Source organism: Phyllostomus hastatus, unplaced genomic scaffold (assembly GCF_019186645.2).
Source record: "Phyllostomus hastatus isolate PE091 unplaced genomic scaffold, TTU_PhHast_1.1 phas_scaffold_21, whole genome shotgun sequence".
Classification (NCBI taxonomy): domain Eukaryota; kingdom Metazoa; phylum Chordata; class Mammalia; order Chiroptera; family Phyllostomidae; genus Phyllostomus; species Phyllostomus hastatus.
The window spans coordinates 31,220,721-31,244,651 of NW_025334017.1; the positions used below are offsets into that span (position 1 = coordinate 31,220,721).

A 23,931-nucleotide genomic window follows, 5' to 3' on the forward strand; every position below is an offset into this window, starting at 1 on the left:
GGTTCTGTTTGGCAAAAAGTGAGAGGGAGAGGGAGAGAGAGAGACTCTGACACTGAGTCACATGAGACAAATTTGGAGATGTGGACCAAAGCCAGAGCATGAAGTTTCCTGTGGGTTATCACCAAGTCTTGATTTTATTCCTAAGATCCTTGGGAAGCCACTGGAAGCCTTAACACAGTGGAATGATATAATTAAACATTCATTTTTAAAAGGTAATTCTGACTACATTGTGGAGAATATGACAGATGGAAAATAATTATTTTATCTCTAAAATATCTAGAATAATTAAGCAATTAGTTTTATATCTACCAATTATTTAAAATGTTGATTGACTCACTGCCTGAATAGCCTACAACTTCTTTAGTATTGCTATCAGCCATAAGCTTCAGAGAATCTTCCTTGTATCACCAAGATGGGTTTTTCTATGACCTCTACTCTATCGCTGTCTCTTAAAGGAAGAGGTCACATATTATTTAACTTCATTTCCCATAGATCAGAGCAAGGTACTCAGTAGGACTTTCATGCATGTGGAAATTAATTTAAGCTGACATTATTTTAATAACAATACTGGTTTGATGTCAGCCAACTGCAGTTTAGAAATTTGGCTTTAGTGTGAGGGGAGCTCTGAATGTTTTTTTTTTTTTTTTAATTACTTATGGCATGGTCTGTAGAAACCATGCCTAACCATTTTACATAAACCATAATCATTTTAGAAAATACAGGATAATGAGTTGGAACTAGAGTTGGAGTAGACATTTGGTATTTAAAATGTGTTCAATTAATTAATATTTCCATTGATGCATATATTGATATAAATAAAATCCATTTATTTTTTTGACACTACATTGATTTTTTTCTCTAAACTGATAAATGAAACTTGCTACTAAGAAACAGAAAAATACACTTGCTACCCTCCTGAATTTTCTGTAAGGTAAGCAGGCTAATATTAAATGACTAGAAAATTACCAGTATATAATTTGGCTTCATGGTACTTTTTGTCTAAAATTTAAATTATAAAGTTAAATAATATTTAAATTTGGAGCCATAAACTCAGTGAAGAGCTGTTACCTTTTCCAAATGAGAATCTGTCCTCAGTACAATAACATGGGTCAGGTAATTTAGAAATAGAAAAGTAAGCTGTGCAAAACCATCACCAGACCATTTCCATTTTTCCCAGATTATCTATTTTCTCAATCATTAATTAGCATTTATTTGTATAGCATAAATATCTCATGCAAATACTGAAAATTACTACATCAGATAAATCATCAATGTGTAAATATGTGCAATTATTAACAGAAACTGGCTATTTTATTTTCATGTTATCTCAACCTCATAACTGGTATGTGATAAACAGCAGGTATTTAGTACTTGTTTTTACTACTTTTTTCATGCATTCTTTTCTCTCTGCTTTTACCCCCACCCCTTTTAACCTTCCCATTGCACTTTGAATTGTTGTGTATTTTAATTTCTATGCCTTCATATTATTCAAGTTTTGGCAGTACTATCTATATTTTTCAGCTACTACTTTGAACTCTGTCTTTCCCTTCCTACGTCTTGTCTGTCTTTCAACTCATTCTCTAATTAGAAACCATTACCAGAATATAGCTTCGGCTGTAACTAAATGGGCACAAGGAAAATAACGTCCAATACCTCTATGAGTAACAACTGCAAGTTCTTTAGTTCTTTCTATCTGTTCAGCATTTCTTGGTCTTCTCCTTGTACTCTGTGTATCTGCTGGATGAGGAGGGAGCCCGTCCTCGGACGTGTTGGGGTCCAGACCTGCATTTCTGAGATTCGTAACTTGCACTCGCTGTTCCTCGGAAAGTCTACGGATGGTGACAGCTGTAACACTGGATACAGTAACATCTGCAGGTGTGCTAGCAACAGCAATAGCACCAGTGGCAGTCCTGTTATGCTCCGCTAACTCACCAGTGGAGGTAGTGTGGGTCAATGTAGAAGAACCTGTGGGACACAGTAGCACTAGATGCTAACTTTTTCTTTTAAATTGTGTTTATTTTTTCTGATAAATTTAATAAATCATATCCCCTTCTATTACCTTAAGGATAATTAACATTAAGAAGCATAACACAAACATACCACTAAAATGTGAAGCAACCAGATCTGATGGCTGGTTTGAATCAATCAACCTACAGATCAATATTACACATAAATACATCACATTTTAACTATAATACAATAGCGGGGAAAAGGTAAAACAGTAAACCATTTATGTGGCCCTGAATCAATCTTCTTTGCTATTTATTGATAGATGAATTTTAGCAACAAATGTCAAGCAAGTGACAAGTTCTGATAGAATGAGTAACTATGTAACCACACTTTTCTCAAAAGAATGCTTTGAATAGTCAGTGCATCTTTCTCCATAATTTGGGGGAAAAATATGAAAATAATCTATTTTAAGACAAGCAAATGAAGAAAGGAGAATTTAAAAATCAAAGCCAAAATTAAAACAAAATGATTTTTAAAAATGAAACATTGAAATATCTGCTCTATGTAAATATTAATCTTATTTGCCAGAAAGCAGTCAACATGATAAAATATTCAATGTCATGAGCTATACATACTTTAGAACTTAATGAACTGTTTGGCATTTGGGTAATACTTGTCTCAGTTTTAAAGTAAAATTTGAGATTAACCAATTTTCCATGAATTAATATCAAACAAATCATTTTATTTAGAAATTATTGAAAATTAAGTATATTACTGTGAATATTTAATACAAAACTTGCTTTAAAATGGTTCATAATTTCTCAATATCTCATAAGCATTCTACAATATATATCTCTCATTTTTAACTTTATTATTAAAGATTTATTATAATTTAAAACACATTTTAAAGATGCCAAATTAGTTCTCTTTTTTTTCCTGTTCACTCAAACCTTTTAAAAGATTGTCCTGGATAATAAATAATTCTTACATATTTTTAAAAAATATCCTTATAATAGAAGCATGAAACTAAATGAAGATACATTTCAAAGAATCTTGACAGCTAAAATGCCTCACAAAAAATATTAAATTTTGGAGGTGTACCCTCTAACTACAGATAGCAGTCAGGTCCAGGTTAGATATCTTCTGAATATTTTTTAAAGCCAATGAGTGGCACATGCCTTCCTATACATGTGCCTTCTCAACAAACTGCCCTCACCATGTCTGTCCACAACATAATTACAGTTTTAGACAGAAATACACAAAGATATTTTAACCACTCCACAAAAAGAAAATAGCTATGTCACTTAAGGTGTTTGGGGCATGCTCTGCTTTTCTATCTTCCTGTGGGCAGGTGCTTGGTAGACAAAACACTGCTGGTCACTGTTTTAAAGTAAAAAAGGAAGTCATATATGCAAGGCATTTCGTGAAGATTAGAATCTACTCAATTCATGTTAACTATGCAAAGTGGCCAGCATTACTTACTAAACTAATTTTTGGCAAAGGCTTTCCTTAATCACATAATTACGAAATAACTGTGCTTCCACTACTGACGTTCAGTGATGGACCTCAAGCTAATCAGACTTTTGGGATGCCCATGTTCTGACTCATTACCATAAAAAGTTACCCGATCCATGTAATTCTCTTGAGGAATTTAACTACACCTTCCATTTTTGAAAGAAATCATGAAAATAGAATGAAAAGCTACTATTTTAAAACTTTTCAGAATTTCACTATAATTTCCAGGCTTTTAAGGTTTAGTTTTAAAAGGAAACCATTTAGCTATAAACATATTGTCAGATAAAATCTAAAAGTATGTAAAAAAATGAAATTTGTGCCCTGCCTCCAATCTTAGTGTTCCTAGCTTTAACAAAATAAACGGAATAGCTATTATGGTCCATCAGTAAGGTCATTACAACTAAACCCAAATGATTAAACTGAGCATTTAGACCTAGGATTTACTAGTGACCCCAGTCTTAAAATCTACAGTAACAGAGCTCTATTTCTGGCTAATAGTGGTGGTGATTAAGTACCATTTTTTAAGACAAAATATTTTAATATGATTATCTTTAAAAAATTAAATTGTCAAAAATTGATGATTAATCAGATATCAAAATTTTAAATAAAGGGTCAACATTACTGACTTTTCTGCCTCGATCTGCATTTTTTCTTTGTTTTTCTTTTTTAATTGTTGTTTAAGTACAGTAAGTACTATTTTCTTAACCACTGTGTAACAGGCTATATACTGTTGAAATAAAGCATTGAAAATCCCATTTCTTTAATAACAACAATCTAACCAGATATACACTGTACTTCAACCAGAAAGTTTACTAACTGGTTCTTATGCTTTATTTTTTAATTCACATTCTTTCTTCCCCATACTAGGAGGCAAGCTCCCTGAACACTGATACTTCTATATATTCTAGACACTGCTGAATGGCATCTAGTATGCTGCCTGGTATGTAGTAGATGCTTAAGAAATATGTGTTGAAAGAAATAATAAGTTAATGAATTGATTTAATAATAATGCTACAATGATATAAACAGTAATAAAGGAGATAAATTTCATAAATAAAATATGATTATAATTTTAACATGGCCAAGTAGTATTTCAAAGAATATAATGAATCAAAGGTAATTGCAAAGGAAGAAAAAACTGAAAATTTAGTTTTGAACTTTCAAAAACATCACTTTGAAAAAGTGTGGGATCTGTAGATAAGTAATAAGAGCAACTTTAAGATTTTTTGTCATCATTCCCAAAACATGAAAGCTTACAGTGTTAGTGTAAAATAGGCTTACTTAGAATGTTCAAATTTCAATAGAGTAAAAAGTAGCTATATTTTATAAGGTCAGGGTTAGAAGTGCATTTAATTTTCTTTAGGTATGTTTGATATATAAAGTGGAAATATAAAGAAATAATACTGGTTTCCTTTATTAAAAATCATCCTCTATCATATAGTCATATTATATATGATATAATCATTTAACTAAAAATGTAAACAAATTTAGAATATTGATTTTGGTACCACTTTAAATTGGCAGTGTGTGAAAGAGATTTCTAACTTGTCAAAATGTACCATTTAACAACGGAAAAACACTCAACATTTTGCATGCATAATTGTTTTATAAGGTAGTTATTATTGTCAAAAGTCTTAGACTTGAGTATAGCAACATTCTGATAGTAAATATGTAATATAGCTTATCCAAAATTAAAATATATATTTTACTATCTTTAAAAATTTTTAGGGAGGCTACACAATTTTGTAACATTATATTTAATAGCACAATGTTAAATACTTATAAGACATACAAAAAATTAAGGAAAATAATGTACATTCAGAAAATCCATTCTTCATTTGAAATAAAATCATGTATACAAGATGTAGTTATCACAATTATATTATTCTTTCATTAAGTTGCTTGAGATATATTAAATTAGATGTTTACAACATAAACACACATCTAAAATATGTTTATTAATATTCTTTAACAACACATTTCCCAATATAACAAAAATAAATGAAATGGATTACATATATAAGCATGCTTCTAGAAATCATAACTACATGTTATCTTTGAAATTATGATAACAGAAAATGACATACATAGTACATGTAAACTTGCAAATCTGTTGAATAGTAATATTTACAATATTAAATTTAGTTTTTTTATTAATGAAAATCATGTTTTTGAAGGCTTTTTATTTCAGTAGCATATTTCCAAGAGACTAAGCATAATTAATGAAAAGCCATTTATAAATGTGTCATTTAGAAAGTACACAAAATACTCATATCATAATTGATTTTGATTTTTTTGATTAATTTTAAGTACTGTATATATATTTAAAGTATGCTACTTTGTCTTGTAATTTTTGTCTAACTCATCATGGAATTAAAGAACAGAATATGTTGCTAGAGATTTAAGTGGACAGACATATATATATATATATATATATATATATATATTACTATATAAGCACAGTGAAAGATAATTGCATATTCTGAGAAGTAGTTTTTAGGTATTTATTCTTGACATGTTATTTATATAAAACCATATATGCTGTTCCATTAATTTTATTATTTCAAATAAAAAGCACAAATGAAAGTTTAATTAACAAAATAATTCTAAGTGAATAATTTGCAGTACTGTGATATTTAATAAAGAAAATGTAAAACATTAAACATAAAAACATGCAAAATAAAAATATGCAAAATATCAAAATAAAATCTAAATACAACTCACACAGCACAGCAATTCTATCTGAGCAATAATTTAAATATCCCATAAAATGTAGCATATGTAATTTAATGTATATGTTGTATTTATTTTGTTTAATTGTACATGAAACTTCTAGAAACATGTACCTCAATAGGCAAGGTCACTTGATAATTAATTGAAACTTGAGGATTAAAACAAAACCTCTGCTTTGTTACGTGTTACAATTTTCAGAAAGCAAATTATGGTTGGCAAAATAGGATTTTTGCATTTTATACATTATTAATTGCAGTATCCCCAAACCTGTATAGACTAGTATTTTATTGCATAAATTAGTAAAGTGTATGTAGTATGAATATTTAACTTAGGAAGAGATGGGTAAATTGAAATGGAAAGTAGCCCATAATGTATAAAATATAAATGATCTTCATTACTTGTTACCTAATAGGACATTGTCTAACTGGGAGAACTTTAAGTAAACAAATCCTGAAAAAAAAATTTTTGTCATTTACTTTGAAAGAGTAGGTCTATATTGGTCTTGTAAGGTTTTTATTTTAAACTAAAATGCTGAATTGATATTAAAACTACATATTATTATAATCTTAAAATATCTAATTAAATGAGTATAAGATACTCTTGATTATAAGATATATGCACCTCTAAGAAAGAAAACAGAGGCCAATTTAACCTTAACATGACAATGCAAAAATGCTTTCACCTGCTTACAGATTGCTGAGATATTAAACTGAAAAAAAATTGATCTTCATAAAGTAAAAAAACAAAACAAAATCAGTAACACAAATAAAAGATTTTCTATGAACATGATTAATTAAATGAAAAAGGTATGTGTTAATTTAAGCATACAACTAAGAGATTGAATACAAATTATCTTTCTGAATTGGTTGAGGTATCACTATATATTTTTGTTTATATTTGTCACATTTTCAATTTAAATTTCTAAGCATTAAATAAGAAACCAATATTAAGTTTTACAAATATATTTGTTAATCAAGTACAAGTGATCTTACTGATTTAATATAAAAAATGAATGAATAAATATTTGCAATCTAAGCTGAAACTGATGATAGCAAGATTTAATGATACATTTACTAAATCCACACCTACTATGAGTAAATAAGTGATTATAGAAAATACTCAACATACAATGGGCTAAAGATAGTTTACTCAGCAAACAGTGTTGAGAAAATTGGACAAATAGGTGCAGAAAAATGAAACTGGACCACCTTCTTACACCACACAAGAATAAATTCAAAAACGATCTAAGACTTTAATGTTATAGCCCAAAACATAAAAATAGTAGAAAACATAGGCAGCAAAACTCTGATATAGCTATTAATAATATTTTATCTGATGTGTCTCCCCAGGCAAGAGGAACAAAGGAAAAAATAAACAAATGGGAGTATATCAAATTACAAAGTTTTTACACAGCAAAGGAAAATCAGCAAAGTAAAAAGACAATCTACAGAATGGGAGAATGTATTTGCTGATACATCTGATAAGGGGTTAATATCCAAAATGTATAAAGACCTTAAAAACTCAATGCCAAAAAAACAAACAACCCAATTAAAAAATGGGCAAAGTACCTGAATAGACACTTCTCCAAAGGGGACATGCAGATGACCAATAGACTTATGAAAAGATGCTCAATGTCACTAATCATCCGATAAATGCAAATTAAAACCACAATGAGATATCATCGCACACCTGTCAGAATGGCTGTCATCAATAAACCAATAAACAAGCGCTGGTGAGGATGTGGAGAAAGAGGAACCCTTTTACACTGTTGGTGGGAATGCAGACTGGTGCAGCCACTGTGGAAAGCAGAATGGAGGTACCTCAAAATATTAAAAAGGGATCTGCCTTTTGACTCAGTGATCCCACTTGTGAGAATATAAATGAAGGAACCCAAAATGTTAATTTGAAAAAACCTAAGGGCCCCTATGTTCACGGCAGCATTATTTACAATTGACTAGAAATAGAAGCAGCCTAAGTGTCCATCAGTAGATGATTGGATAAAACAACTGTGGGGCATTTACACAATGAAACACTACTCAGCCGTAAAAAAAGAAGTTTTACCCTTTGTGACAGCATGGATGGACCTGGAGAGCACTATGCTAAGTGAAACAAGCCAGTCAGAGAAAGACAAATATCATAAGATTTCACCCATCTGTGGAATCTAAGGAACACATTGAACTAACAAGCAAAACAGAAGCAGATTCACAGATAGAGAGCAGGATGGCAGCTAAGGTCGGGGAGAGAAAGGGATGGATGACTGACTGAGCAAAAAGGAAAAAGGACTCATAAACATGGAAAACAGTGTGGTGACTGTGGGGGGTTAAGAGGGGTTAATGAAAAGTACTATAAAAATAAAAAATAAACAAAAGAAAAGAATAAAATATATACTAATGCCAAGTTGTTTACATGGAAGATAAAGTACTCATATTCTGAATTTTGAAATTTTGAAAAACCACAAGTCAACCATAAATACCTTTATCTAAGTGAAATATAAAAAAATAAATGTTTCAGAAAGTATATGATTACTCTGTTAGTCAACTATGACAAAAGTATATGTACACACGTCAATTATGCCATATTATGTACAATATATGCAGCAAATATATGTTGTATATGCTATATAAATTATTTTATTATTTTATAATATAATTATATAGTTATAAGAAACTGAACCTGTCCAGATATGTTCAGACAATATAAGATCACATAATTATAATATAACTGGAATTTATGTTTCACGTGGATAGAAGTAAACAAAAGAGAGGAAGAAACATCCAAGAACTTACATGTCACACCATATGTATTTTCTCAAAGGAGGGTAGCATTTCCCTTCTCTCCCCTTTCCAGCAACCTTTTCCTCCAAAATGTTTTATAATGAAAATATTTTATATGGTGAAAGAGACAACAGAAAGAAGTAGAGAAAGAGAGCTGGTGGGGTTACTCTTTGTACCGATCATCACGGAAAGGGAAAATAAGGGGAGGTTTTACCCTAACCTAGCTGACCATGTCCCCAAGTCCAGCTTACCTTCACTACCTGACTGTATCCATGTTTACCCTCTGTTTAATTCTACCACAACCTTTTAGTTTGGGGAAGCTGGAATTTCATCATTTTTCATTAATTGTAAGTGTTCCTCCTTTTTCATTCCTATATTATCAAAGGTACATAATGTTGGGTTGATGTATGAGATATGATTTAAAGGGAAGCACAGGGCTATCCACACCCCCACATTTTTCTGTCCGTGGGCACAGATGCTACCACGATGATGCTCTCTTAGGTAATGCCCTCTCAAGATTGGTCTCTTACAATAAGGAAAATATCTTTCTGGGTGAGAGAACTACCCACTACAGTGATTGCTTACCTATCTCATTTGAATGAGTTTATTTTAAAGTAGCATCAGGGGCAGATTGAGAAATACTTGTTTGGGGGAGAAGTGTCAAGCTTGCTGTAAGATCATTGTGGAGGCCTTTGTCATCAGTTGTTACCTGATCTTATGTGAGGGTTAAATGATTGGAAAAACTGCATTATTATTAACAGGTGGGTTATAATGGTGGCGTAGGCAGATTGGAAAGGGCTGGCATTCTGAAGAAAAGGCAATTATGTTGTTGATTGTGTAAAGGTTGCTGAGCAACTGGTGAGCAATGGCATGAATATACTGAAATAGAGAAACTTAATAAGAAACTCAAGCCAAAATTGTCTTAGTTTCCTTAGTTTCATACACTCTTTGAAACACTTGTTATTCTATAGCAGTTAATTAATTGGTAGCAAGAGTGATTTGCTTAAAAATAAATACCATTCTTGGCTTAGACAAGTAGCATGTTAAAGGGAAAAAACTTCAGAAATGGTAACAGCCTACAACGTTTAACATCCAAGGTTACCATTAACTGGAAAGGCAAATACATTATATATCATGTATCAGGGTATTAAATATATATTGTGATATTTATAGATTTTCATATTGAGAGGTAAACCTTTATATTTCTTCATGCATTACTCTTCCAAGTTTCTTTTCACAAAGGATAATTTTATCTCCAGACAGTAATTTAAAAATATCTTGTAGTACCATCAATAAAACTGAGGCAGGAATGCTATAGCAAGGATGTCTGAGATATACATTAATACTTGGCTTCAAGTATGTTTTGGTTCTTTAGTTTGATTATGGAACTAGATGGTGTTAAAATTTATAGATAACATGAGGAGATCTGACGGAAGGATCTCTCAATCATCAATGTGACATCTGGCCAACTTTCTCTGGCGCTTTCCTCTCTGGGAGTACAGGGCTTGATTCTCTGAGTTATACACATCAGAAGGTTCATTAGAGCTTCCTTTACTCAAGTCTTCCCTGGGGAAGAGACACATAAATGTGTGTTTTAAGTACAAAGAAATTCCACCTCACTTAAAGTTACTGGGAAAGACAGGGAAAATGAGAGTAAACTGTAAACAAAGGTTTTTAGCCAAGGACTTGTGCTTTTACATCTTTGTAGATGCTGAAAAAAAAAGAAACCTTGTCTTGTATTCATTTCAGAGAAAGAACATGTATACTTAGTGAATCTTTCTATTCCCCATCCTTTCTATACCAAGGAAAGTGACAGTTTTTCCCTATTCTGTCTTTCAGTAGCATTTTAAATGTGACTGTAATACTTAGTAAGTTCCATCTTCCCTCTTTTCTAACAAACATGAGTTAACAAACTATACAAACACACACACACACTTTCACACATAAAATGACTATATGTTTAAATAGTAAACCATCAAGAATTTAAAACTTTAGAGCTGCCCCGGCAGGGTAGCTCAGTTGGTTAGAGCATCATCCCGGTATGCCAAGGTGGATTCCCAGTCAGGGCACAAACAAGAAGCAACCAAAGAATGCATAACTAAGTACTAAGTGGAACAACACATGTCTGTCTGTCTGTGTGTCTGCCTTCCTCTCTTTCTCTCTCCAAAATTACTAAATAAAAATTTTTAAAAATAAAAATAAAAACTCAGAGCTATGTGTCATGTTCAATAAAGAATACACAGAGAACTATGATAATGCAGCTGGGAAGCTTTTAGCTGTGCTCCAAAAGCAGGAAAGACTTTATTAGCAGAGGTATTGGGATTGAACTTAAGAGGTGAGCACTGTTTGGTGCATAAAGAGTAGAAAGAACATCTAGTCACCGATAACAGCTTAAAAAAAAAAGGAATGGGTGGAGAAAAGGCAGGACATGTTCGAGAACTGCAAATTATTTGGTTTGCAGAAATTAAAAGAGCCACGGCAGGTTTAATAGTCACGGACTAATGTTTTGAGACTGAAAAATGTCAAATCAAAAAGATGAAGTATCAATGACAGATATTAAGCAGGAGGTTGATGTGACAAAACTGTTATTTTAGAAGATTGTAATCGCTGTAATATCGAGAAGACATTAGAGATATATGGACTAAAGGGAGGCCAAATATGTAGCTAACTCAGTGACATGACTATGAGCACCTTGGAATAGGGTTGTTGGCTTTATAAAAGATCTTAACATCACTGTTAATTTGAATATAAGATAAACACTGTTTTTTCTAAAAGTATGACCTGTGCAATACTTGGGGCACATTTATAATAAAAATTTATTCATTGTTTATCTGAAATTCATATTCAACCAGGAATTATGGAAACCTTACTTTGAAAGTGATTCCTACTTACAAGCTGAAAATTTTCTGCAGACAAGCAAGGACAAACGATAAATAAACACCAATCTTTCTAATTTAAGTATGTTTTGATTCATCCTGTGAAAACTTATGGAATGCCAGAAAGTGGGCATGATGACATCACAAGTTCAACTAGACAAAATCTATGCAAGTATTTTTTTAATGAAATAAGAAATAAAGACACTTTAAATGAGGTATGTGAAGGCCATTTATCACATTTGTATTTAAATAATTTTAGTATTAAAAGAGTAAATACTCTAGCCCTTTATTCAGTTCCATCTGAATAGAAAAGTATAGAAAAGTATATACTATATACTATAGTATATACTATAGAAAAGTATATTTTATGCTTATGTTTGAGGAAGAAAATGCATACTGAGCATTAAATCTATAGAGGACTGTGAAAATTAGTAAAGGGAAGCTTCACTACCATGTAGTGGGCAGGCCAGAAGGGGGAGCTCTCACATAGCATCACTGAATGTTCAATCATAGGAAGAATTGTTGATTATAGTCCCCGGTACAAGAATCAACAGAAAAGAATGGTCAGTTATAGACCCCAACAAGAAAAGATGTACACTGCATCTCCTACAAGAAATCACTTACCCCAGCAACTCTATCAATGAGAAACCACCCTCTCCCTTAATTCTCCCTTTTCTCCAATGGACTTCCATTTAAAACAACTTATTCCAATTTCCTCCTTTTTCTCCATAAACTAACATTCCTCTCCTTGTTTGTTGAACTTGCCTATGGCTTTCGTTATAGCTCACTTGTCCCAAATTGCCATTATTTACTATTTCTGAATAAATGTATTTTTCTGGTTAAAAAAAATGGCTTTTAATTTTAAGGTCAACAGAACATTCAAAACATGCCAGCTTTCTTAACAATGCTTTAATCCATTAATACTTGAATTGAGCATAGTTCCAGCAAGAATGAATTGTATCACAGCACTGGCAATGACAATAAATATTGAATAAGTTGACCATTCTCTAGTTATCGAGTAAGCTGTTTTATTTATTACTCTTTTTCCAATTCTTGTTTTTTCAGATGAGAGAAAATACAGAATGGAAAGGAAAAAACCCAGTTCTATCTCTCTCTTCCTTGTACTTTTTCATATATAAATTGAAATCTAGACACATATGAGATATTTAATGAAAATTATACATATATCCCTGGCTGGTGTAGCTCAGTGGATTGAGCACGGGCTGGGAACCAAAGTGTCCCAGGTTCGATTCCCAGCCAGGGTACATGCCTGGGTTGCAGGCCATAACCCCCAGCAACCGCACATTGATGTTTCTCTCTCTCTCTCTCTCTCTCTCTCTCTCTCTCTCTATCTCCCTCCCTTCCCTCTCTAAAAATAAATAAATAAAATCTTTAAAAAAAAAGAAAATTATACATATATAAGATACATATATGAGACAGGAGAGGCTTATAGACATTATATACAAAGAGACCATATATGCATATATATGGTGTATCTCTATATATGTGTTTGTGGGTATATGTGTATGTGTATGTATATATATGTATATATGTATAATTATATATAAAATATAGACATACTTGTGCATACATTAAAAACTGAATTCTGAAAAGAATTTTTGAGTGTGTTTTGTTTGATCAAGATCATGTACATTCATGTATATTTCAACAGGTTGACTTCCTGATGAAAAATGTTAATTAAATCAAAGGAAATTCTCTTAATCATTAAAGTGGTTTTGCATATCTGGAGGTTTTTATATCAACCTGAATAATTTTGATTCGTTCCAATTACAGGTAATAATAAAGTTACCGAATCATTTTCCTGAGGTATACTTTTAACTCTCAGAAGGGTGATGGAGAGTGGGGGGCGGGTAGGGGTGAGCAATGGGGAAATGGTGGGACAACAATAAATAAATAATTTTAAAAAAGAATGATGGAGGCTTGTTCCTGTATGTGGAATGGTTTCTTTTTATCTTTCCAAATTTCTGAGAGGTAATTAAGATGCTTTTAATTGTATCTGATATTCCAACAGGTTTACTTCAAATGACTACATAGCAGAACTATTTAAACAAATATGTTATAAAGAGCAACCAGTATTTATTGAGCATTTATTATATCCAAGGCACAGCCATCATTGATTTCATCCTCAAAAATATCTATGATAAAACTCACAGCAGTTTCAAAACATACACTGACTCACTTTGCTAGTAAGTGGAAAAGATAGGATTTGGATCCAAATTGTGTAATCCCAAACCACAATCTTACATCCTGCGAATTAGTACATTTCTCTCTAGCCCCTCTAATATAATACAACATGTAAACTAGTATCTGAATCAACATGTGATTTTTTAATGTTTTGTTTTCATTGTATTTCTTTCTCATTACCTCCTTTCCTTACATGTATCCTTTTCCATCTGCTGCTTTGAATGTCCTTGCCTCAGGGGAGAATGGTTCTATGGGGCTAAAGGGAGATTTGCTCTAAGATCTTGCCATAGCTTTTGTTTCCTGACAGTCTAGGTCTCTTCCCGGGATTGCATCAAGTCCTGGGACCTGGGCAATGACTACGGACAGAGGTGGAGAATGCCAGTGAGGCAATGATATGCACACCTTCCCTTCTGCACTACAGAAAATGGAACGGTCCAGAACCTGGACTTTCACCTTTGGCTAAGAGTTCACACAATGGCTTGTCATGGAAGCATAAGATCTCCCGCCTTCATGGGAAATGTGTGCTTCTACAGGATGGGTGGGTGCCTTTTTTCCCATTGACCAGGTGCTACAAAGATCCCCTGGATTCTTGTGCAACTCAAGAGACGAAATAGGCACCAATGTTTCTTTTATTGTCACTCCAATGACCTACATAGAACGTTCCTCCTGTCAAGTGCAATGGGGGCTCTCTAATGTATTTGAATTTAAGAGAACAAACTGACATTTCTTGCATATACAAGTTTGCACATTAAATTTCACAACTGTTTAACTTGCAATTACAGCAAATATGCACACTATACCCCAACAGCCTTTTTTAAAAAAATAATTTACTTTCAGCCTGACATGATGCCATTGTGTTCTATTTCCTCCTTTAACTATTATAGTTTTTTGTCTCATAAAACAGTTCTTAGTAATCTAATTTCACTTATCTTTTGAAAATCACCAACTGCTCAATAGTTACATGACTCATATTATCATCCCTGAGGCCTCTTATTATGTTGTAAAATTGGATCTTTGTTTTCTTTTTTGACATAAATAAAGCTTCTGTAAATTTCTGGTTCTTAAATTTTACCTACAAGGACTTCTTCAATCTTCAGAAAATGTCACGGGAGTACTCTTTTTCCTCACTCCCATGAACGTTTTATTGCTCATGGAGAGTAGATGCTTTACTATGAGGACTTTTCACCCAGGAATCAATTAGTCCTCAGTAACTATTCCCCACTGATGCAAAGTCATAAGAATCATAGCCTCCAACAACTTCTTACTTCATGCAAGCTCTATGGTAAATATTTTACATCTAATCTTCTGAACATTCATATGCAGCAGATGTTACTATAATTTATATAGTCAGAGGTAAAGAACTTGATTAAGGGTATTCATTGATGTATGCATTCAAGGGTTTGTTACCTTAGGCAACTCATTCATTCACTCATTCGTTCTTTCATTCATGTATTTATTCACAAGAAGTTATTGAGTTCCCCCTCTGTGCCAGACACTGAATGATCCAGAGGTGAACAGTACAGACAGTATGCTCCCTAAAAAGATTAAACTCAAGTGGGAGAGACAAAGAATGGACACAGTAATATAACAGCTGGAAGAGAAACACAAGGTGACATTTGAGCTCAAACCTTAATAAAATGAAAGAGTAGGACATGACAATATGAGATCTGATAGATCTGGCACTTTTATTCAGACTGTCAGATTCCATAGCTTGTATTCTTAACCTTGGTGGCAACCTGCTTCCTAGGCAGTTAGGCATTTGGGCATTTCCCTTTGTCTATAACAATGTTCTACAGTCTCCTGTGCTATGAAGTAGTATGTATTTTCATTTAATATAATGTTATGTTTTAAGAATAAATTCCAAGCCCTGGCTGGCGTAGTTCAGTGGGTTGAGCGCTGGCTGCAAACAAAAGTGTCGCAGGTTCGATTCCCAGTCAGGGTACATGCCTGGGTTGCAGGCCATGACCCCCAGCAACCACACATTGATGTTTCTCTCTCTACCTCCCTCCCTTCCCTCTCTAAAAATAAATAAAATCTTTAAAAAAAGAATAAACTCCACATTTAAAAATAAAAAATTAATAGCAATACCACCATTTACTTTTTATTCGATGAATATATATAATCTCCTGTTTCCTAGCCACTGATATGAGCTATGATACAATGATGAGAGAGAGAATGTGAGCAGGGAAACATACAAACAAGAAAAAAAAACAATAAAATACAATTGCAATATATTGGTGTGTTAGATTAGATGTAGTCAAAAATTCTTTGCAACTCTCTCTATCAAGACATAGGCTATTTCCCCACCCCTAGATCTGGCCTGTCCTGTGGCTCACTACGACCAAGAGTACAGAAGAGTGATACGATGTGAGTTCTTGGGCCGCAGTTGCAAGAAGGCTTATAGCTTCCAACTTTGCTGGGGAAAGCTTCCCTGAGACTGCCATGGGCTAGTATGCGCAGCCTGCCGGAAGCTGGGCGGCACAAGGAGCAGAACTGATGTGTGAGGCCATAGAGGACCCTGAAGCACGGTCAACTTCCGGCTTAATGTAACCACACGCGTGAGCACAGAAGCAGCATGCTAAGCAAGAGAAGTGTGTGAAATAATAAATAATTGCTGGTTTAAGCCTTTAAGACTTGGGGTGGCATTTGCAAGCCATGGTTAACTGACACAATGAGTGAAATACAGAGCTTTATAGGAATATACAATAAAAGCTTGCATCTGATCTTGGGGTGGGGTGATTAATAAAGAGGAGCTTTTTGGAGAAAAATCTGGTTTTAGATTAAAACCAGGAAGATGCATAGGGGTTTCCAAGGTGAAGAGAAAGAAAAGAGGTGGTCCAGATAGAGCATGCTCTACGTACAAAAGCCAAGAGGAAAGACAGATTTTTGTTAATTCCCAGAAATCAAAGATCATTTAGTGTGGTAAAAGATAAACTGTGAAGAGGAAATCACAATAATTTAGGCTGAAATTATAGGCGGCGTGTACACTGTTGGAAGGTCGTAGAGCAGATCTGGTACAAGACATGCAGTATCTCTCGATATTGCCATGTAGCAACAGAAACAGTCCCTCGATCCCACTCACTCTTCTAGCACCATGTTTCTCTCATTCCTTTTCTGAATCAAACTTGTTTCTTTAAAAAACTGTAGTAGTGCTATGACAGGTTGTATTCTTGTTTCACAGGTGGAAAACATAAAAGGCATTCTCGAGATTCAACTTCTCCTAAATGTGGTTACCTGGAGGCATGTCTAAAGCAAACTGGGAAATCACAAGTAGTTTGGTTTTTGAACCCACGAGTCTGAAATGTCTGCATTAATTTCCCTTGACTGTCAGGTTTTATCTTCCAATGCCCCACCTACAAGGAACTAGTTCATCAATTTTTTCAAAGGAAGAGAGAATTTTTTGTTGATTTAAAATATATTTCACAGCAAGGCTAATGCAGGTCCTTTGAAACGCATGCTGTGGAATCCCAGTCACTAACCAGAAGGCTGCAGAGGATTTGGTGGATGTCAGGGGTTCTTAGAGACCCCAGAGATGTCACACGACCACAAAAAGGGTCCATCTGCAAAAATGGTCAGCTCCAGCGATCCTTTGTTTGTGATTACATTTCAAGATGTGTGACCCAAAACGGCATTTTCCATTCAGAAAAATGATTTCTGCTATTAAGTGTCACAAAATCGGTGCAGTTCTTCCTTTCCTGATAGAGAGCAGAATGCTTTCAAATACAGGTAAATAACTTTTAAACTTTAATTAGGATGAAACTGCAGATGGTAGGCCTCGAAACACATCAGAATGAAAAAATATGCCAGTCAGTCAACAACACAGACATTTGCATTGTAGAAAAGAGAGGACAATATACTAATGTGACTACATATATACTTTCTCTTTTTGCAAAATATAATTTTTACAATTTTTTTTATTGTTGTTCAAGTACAGTTGTCCCCATTGTACAACTGTACAACTGCGCAATAGGGGGCAGTTGTCCCATGCCCCCTGGCACAACCATCCCTGCCTCGATCCTACCCCCGCCTTGGCTTTGTCCGTCTGTCCTTTATATCTGTTCCTTGATGATGTATTTTTAACACGGCCTCATAGATTAGCTGTATATAATGTGAAGAAAAACAGTGTTTGGGAATTTGTTGTGGGTTCATATTGACTATGCTGAAATGCTGAAACTAGGAATAAAATTGTGGGTGATTTGCCTTAGCTTCCTCATTTATCATATGAGGATTATGGGCAGAATTAGTGTTTCTCAAATGTTTCATCATGAAATGCTATCTTCGTTACATTTCTGGGGGAAAACCCTTTTTCTTACAACTAGAGTGAATCATTTTCAAAATTAAAAAAGTATGCTCATTAAAAAAATCATGGAATCTTCTAATCAGCACTTCTAATCACCATGAGGTAACCAATCTACCACCGGGCTAATTTAATTACAGTGTGTAAGCAAAGAAAATTGATGCTTTAGTTAGCATGTGAGACCCTATAATGGGTAAATTTTAATGGTGTTTTGTGAAATAAAGAAAATAATGCATTATTATTCTTTCAGGGAACCCCAAAAAGGATTACAGGGATACAAGATATTTTAAGGTCTATCTCAGCTCTACAAATCCATGAGAATAGAAATTTTAATATAAATAATTAATATATTTTAACACATTGTCTGCCTGCCTTCCTCTCCTCCTCTAACCCCCAGTACTCTTCTCTCTATCCTTGTCTCTCCTGTCTTCTTTGTTCTTTTTTTTTTTTTACTGCTACAAACTGTGTTAGGAATTTAATATATTTCAGACATTCATGGTTCTAAAAATTATCAAAGGAAGAAAGGAGATACCAAGAAAGCAAGCATGGCGATTTCAGGAATGTCAGTGCCATTTAAGTACAAATACAGGAGGTAGTGAGAGTAAATGATGAGGTTATTGAGGGTAGCCTAATTCACATTGGCTTATCCTGAGAAGGAAATTTTTATGCTGAGCCTGAATGGTGGTGGGTGGGGGGAGCTTGTCATAGGAAGACTTGAGTGCTTAATTTTCCACTCAGAGGGAACAGCAAATACAAGGAACCTAAGGCAGATTAAAACCGAAACAAACAAAACTGTCTAAGAAGTCAGTGAGAGAATGCTAAATATTAGGAAATTAGGAACTTGTGGGCCACTGTAAGAAGTTGGTTTTTTTTTCCTCTAATTTATTCTAAGTAGGCAATTGAGAGGGAAGAACTGGTTTAAATTCAAACAAATCACTTTGCTTTTAATGGGTAATGTGTCTGGGTGCATATGTGGGCACGCTTGTGTTGTGTGTATGTAGGGAACTGATGATGCTACTAGCTAACTGCTGTGACAAGAAATATGTGACACAGTAGCAGTGGAAGAAAATGAGGCAGATTTCCTGGCCCTTTTCCCCACTAGAGCATTCCAAAGATGAAGAAGTTTGAAAATAGCTGCTACAGAGCTTCTGCACCAGAGTGCACATTTGCAAAGACTGATAAGGTAATATATATCAGACCAGAGAGTCCATATTAAGAGCCATGGGCAGATCCATGCCGAATGAGGAGCTGCCTGGGATGATATGAGACGCATAATGAGTACTGAGGTTTAAAAGTATCCAAATGGCTAATTGGAACTGATGTTTCAAATAAATAACAGAAGTGATGGGGATGCTAAAAGCTGAGGGGCACAATCTCTGATAGAAGCAGGTGCTGTGAGCAGCAGGGAGACACCAGCATAACTGGCACAAATGTGACTGTGAATAATGCTCTTCCATGACCCTCAAAGCCTCTAATCCGTGCTTGGGAAGTGTGTCCAAGATACTCAGAAAATTTTCATCTTGGAAGTTTTAAAGAACAACAAGCATACCAAGGCAAAAATGGGGCATAAAAACAAAACAAGATTGGGCATTCTACAAAATGAGCTGTATTAATTCTTGATTCATTTAACAAATATTTATTGAAAAAACATACTTATTGAGTGTCTACCACATGCTAGATACTCTTATGTTGAGGATCTTCTTTTCTTTTTTTTTTTTTAAAGATTTTTTATTTATTTATTTTTAGGGAGGGAGGGAAGGAAGGGAGAGAGAGAGAGAGAGAGAGAGAGAGAGAGAGAGAGAGAGAAAGATCAATGTGCGGTTGCTGGGGGTTATGGCCTGCAACCCAGGAATGTACCCTGGCTGGGAATCGAACCTGGGACACTTTGGTTCCCAGCCCGCGCTCAATCCACTGAGCTACGCCAGCCAGGGCGTAGAGGATCTTCTTTTCAAGGAACTTACATTTTTAAAGGAGAAGACAACATCAAACTAATGAATTATCATAGAAAGGAAATATCCAACAGTGAATTGAAGAAATTTTTAAAAGTAGCATAATGGAGAGTGCCTGCTACCTAGTCAGTGAAGGTCTCTTTGAGAAGAAACCATTTATATTGTGACCTACAAAACAAGAATGAGTCAAAATTATATGAAGGACGGGAAAAGAATTCCAGAAAGAAAGTCAAGGTTGCTGAGCCACAGGCAAGGAACAGAAGGATTGTAAGAGTTTGGTGACACAGGCAAGGGCTGACCATGGAAAAGCCAAATAGGTGATCAATTAATTTTTTTAAACACATGTGCTGGTAAGGAATGGTGATGTTTGGAGTCTGACCTGGGTTACATTTTAAAAAGTCATCCTACTTTTGTGTAGAGAACAGAGAGGCAACGGAGTCAGAAGACACAGACCTAAGAGAAGGCTAGTGAAGTTTTAAAGGATGGAGATAATGTTTCTTGATAATCAGGGACAAGGGGTGGACTCAATAATCAAGGAATAATTAAAGCTAACATGAATTTTATATCAGATCATATTAGCTTAATTCTTTGAAATATCAAGTACACATTTGTGATGGTTATGGTTACATCTAGGAAAGAAATTTTAAAAGCTCATAGTCTGTGTATGTGAAGTGATCTCCTATATTTTGATCAGACAGGTCCAACTCAATGAACATGAATGAATACTTCCAGCTACTATCAGAAATAGGATTGTTGTAAAGAATAACTAGATGCAAAAGGTGACTAAAACCTATAAAAGACCCCAAGCTTTTTCATTATTATTACTCCAATGAAGAGAATAAATACAATAGAGAAGATATAGGATGTTATGTTGTCAATTTTTTTTCATGGAAAATAAGCATAATGGAAATTATTCATGTGAGCTCCTAGTATGTATAAAGTGGCAAAGTACTGTAATAGGTTCTTTCAAAAATATCATGGGCAATAATTTTAAGATAATATTGTATATTAGAAAGTGTTATTACTGTTTTATCACTGATAAAATTGAGATTCCAAGGGCTAAGAACTTCATCGGTGTGAGTCAAAGTCTAATAAATGTTCCTCACTTTATAATACTACATGGACACCCTACATCTTGATATCCGTCCCTTTTTCACATTGTACTGCAGATAAATGTAGAACCAACGCACACATACATATAAGCCATATTTACTTGGAAATTATAACACTTATACAAGCAATTCAGTTCACTCCTTTCCCAATGGAATAAAATATAGGGAATAGAAATGGGGAAGAATAATGACCTTGCCAATTAAAAATAATAGAATTATATATTACCAGTGGTAAGCAGGTTTTTTTATTTTTGAAAAAAATACATCCATACGAATCCAGAAACAGATAAAATATACCTTACAAAATATTTTACAAAAATTAATAAATATACATTTATTCTCTGGAAGATACCCAGATTTATAATCCCCAAGGCACTATTTGCAGTTTGAATAGGAGTACAAAGGTTAGTACGACATACCTTTTACTTCTTAACAGTTACAGAAATTTTACAAATTAGCTACAATCAAGGGAAGAATGGATAAAGAAAAGGATCACATCTGAATTACTACATAAGGGAAAATACAGCGAAGACTGCATTTGAGTGATGCAGGCAACTGCAGGATGAGCAGCCGGGGCTGAAAGCAAGCGTGCACCAGGAGGAAGAGGCATGAGGAGAATAGAGGAAATGGCAACTAGGTCAGTTTGGGTGCAGACAATGCAGGAGGAATTGGTATAGAAGAAGTCTAATAAAGGGTAGTATAAAAGATATTAGACAGTTTGTAGCAGTCCTTTGTTACTATACGGCCACCCAGAAAGCATACAGCATGAGAGATTCATTTGAAGGATTTTAACTTGTCACAACTTTCAGCTCTTATCTCTAATTTCTAATTCTCTCCAAGTCACACTTGGAGGTATAATGAATATTTAATCAAAATTCACGTTGTGAAATTTTAAGTAACTTAGAAGTTTAAGTATTTAACTTATAAATAAAGTTCCTTAAACAATGGGGATAATCAATATAACCATGATTTAGTTTTAATTCATACAACCTTTTATGCAATCATGAGGATGGAGGCAGAAATCCCCTAATGAAAGGGAGAATCCTTGCCTGTCATTTTCACATCCTTAACACTACTAAGACAGAAATTCTATTTGGATGATTTGAACTGTAAAATGTAATTGTAAGTGTTCCATGAATTATATTATGTTTCATTAATGGGTATATTTACAGCTGTCCTAAGTATCCCCAGTTAGAATTATATAAATATAAAGAATATTTCTCTCCCTGAGGGACAGGGCAGTTCAGTTGCCCTTCCACCTTATGAAGTCCAGGTTATGAATTCCTGCATTGATGCTTTTCAGTTGGGAAACCTGTAGGAAATTAATGAGTAACTATGGACCTTAGGTAATTCCTCATTTGTACAAAGAAGAAAAGAAAACCACTACATCATATTTTGTGGATATGAAGTACAGGGAATACAAATCCTAACAGTACCTGGCACAAAATCAATGTTCAGTGGTACCAGTAATAAGAAAAAGTTGATAGATATTATTATTCAGGGAAAAAACAATATTATTTTATTCTTCTCCAAGTTAGACAAGCTCTCCAGTAAACTTGTTACACAGTTAAAACAATTTGATTAACTGAAAACTCAATTTCTAAATTATTTATTCTGGACCATTTGTTTCAGCCACATTTTAAAGCATTTATTCATTTCACTCAATCAGAATTACCATGCGTATTAATGATTTATGATTATTTGATGACTACCTGTTTTCCCTAAGCTACTGTCTCTATGAGACATGTTTGTACAAAAGTTTCGTTTTATGAATGTATGAATAAAAGGTAAAAACCAAGTGTCAGATAATTACTGGCTAGGGAATTTACAACCTACAGAATAATTATATCAGAACTCCAAAATACCTCAAGATGGTAATCTGGTGGTCAAAAGACATTATATTCGCACTTTTCCTTAATGTCATATTAAGTGACATTATCCGAGGCTAAAATATTAATTACTGAACATGTTTTATAAGATTGTTAACTTGATTGCTGTACTGAATCTCTCCTACCATTTCATTGTGACAAAATGCCAGAACTAACAATACTGGAGTTAAAATGCATTTCCCAAATCTTGCATTTCATCTTTGGAAGAACTTCTTTTATAATTTCATTTCTTGGCATTATAACATTCACACAAAAAATGTAAGCAAATTACATAGTGAATTATAGAGAAAGAGCATGGGATTTGGAATAAAAACATACAGATTCAAGTGCTCTGCATGTGTTCCTATTTTATTGTGGAGTTCTTTCCTAACTTTCTCACCTACTCTCTTCAGTTTAGGTCACACCCATGTTGGTGAACTTCTGACCTCATATACCTATCTCTTCTTCCACAGATTTAACAATCTTATAACTCAGATTATTTTAAATGTTTATGCTGAAATGTGTGACTCGTTCCAAATCCAAAAACTAACCTTAAGTTTAGCTATTATTTCTTTAAAATATTTTAAGTAAAGAAGCATTTTTAGCTCTGGCTAATATGGCTCAGTGAATTGAGTGGCGGCCTGCGAACCAA

At 33.9% G+C, this 23,931-nt stretch overlaps 1 protein-coding gene across 3 annotated transcripts in view; it reads right to left on the reverse strand.

The window, feature by feature from the left end:
• The window catches only part of CSMD3 (CUB and Sushi multiple domains 3), an 891,194-nt gene that overhangs the window by 551,750 nt on the left and 315,513 nt on the right, over positions 1 to 23,931 (reverse strand). Inside the window, exon 7 of one of the 3 annotated variants that reach the window (XM_045861255.1) lies at positions 1,654 to 1,965. The exons of the other annotated variants lie outside the window; for them this stretch is intronic. Within the exon in view, the coding sequence (XP_045717211.1) occupies positions 1,654 to 1,965 (312 nt within the window). The remainder of the gene's footprint in view (positions 1 to 1,653; positions 1,966 to 23,931) is intronic. 3 annotated transcript variants of the gene reach the window in all.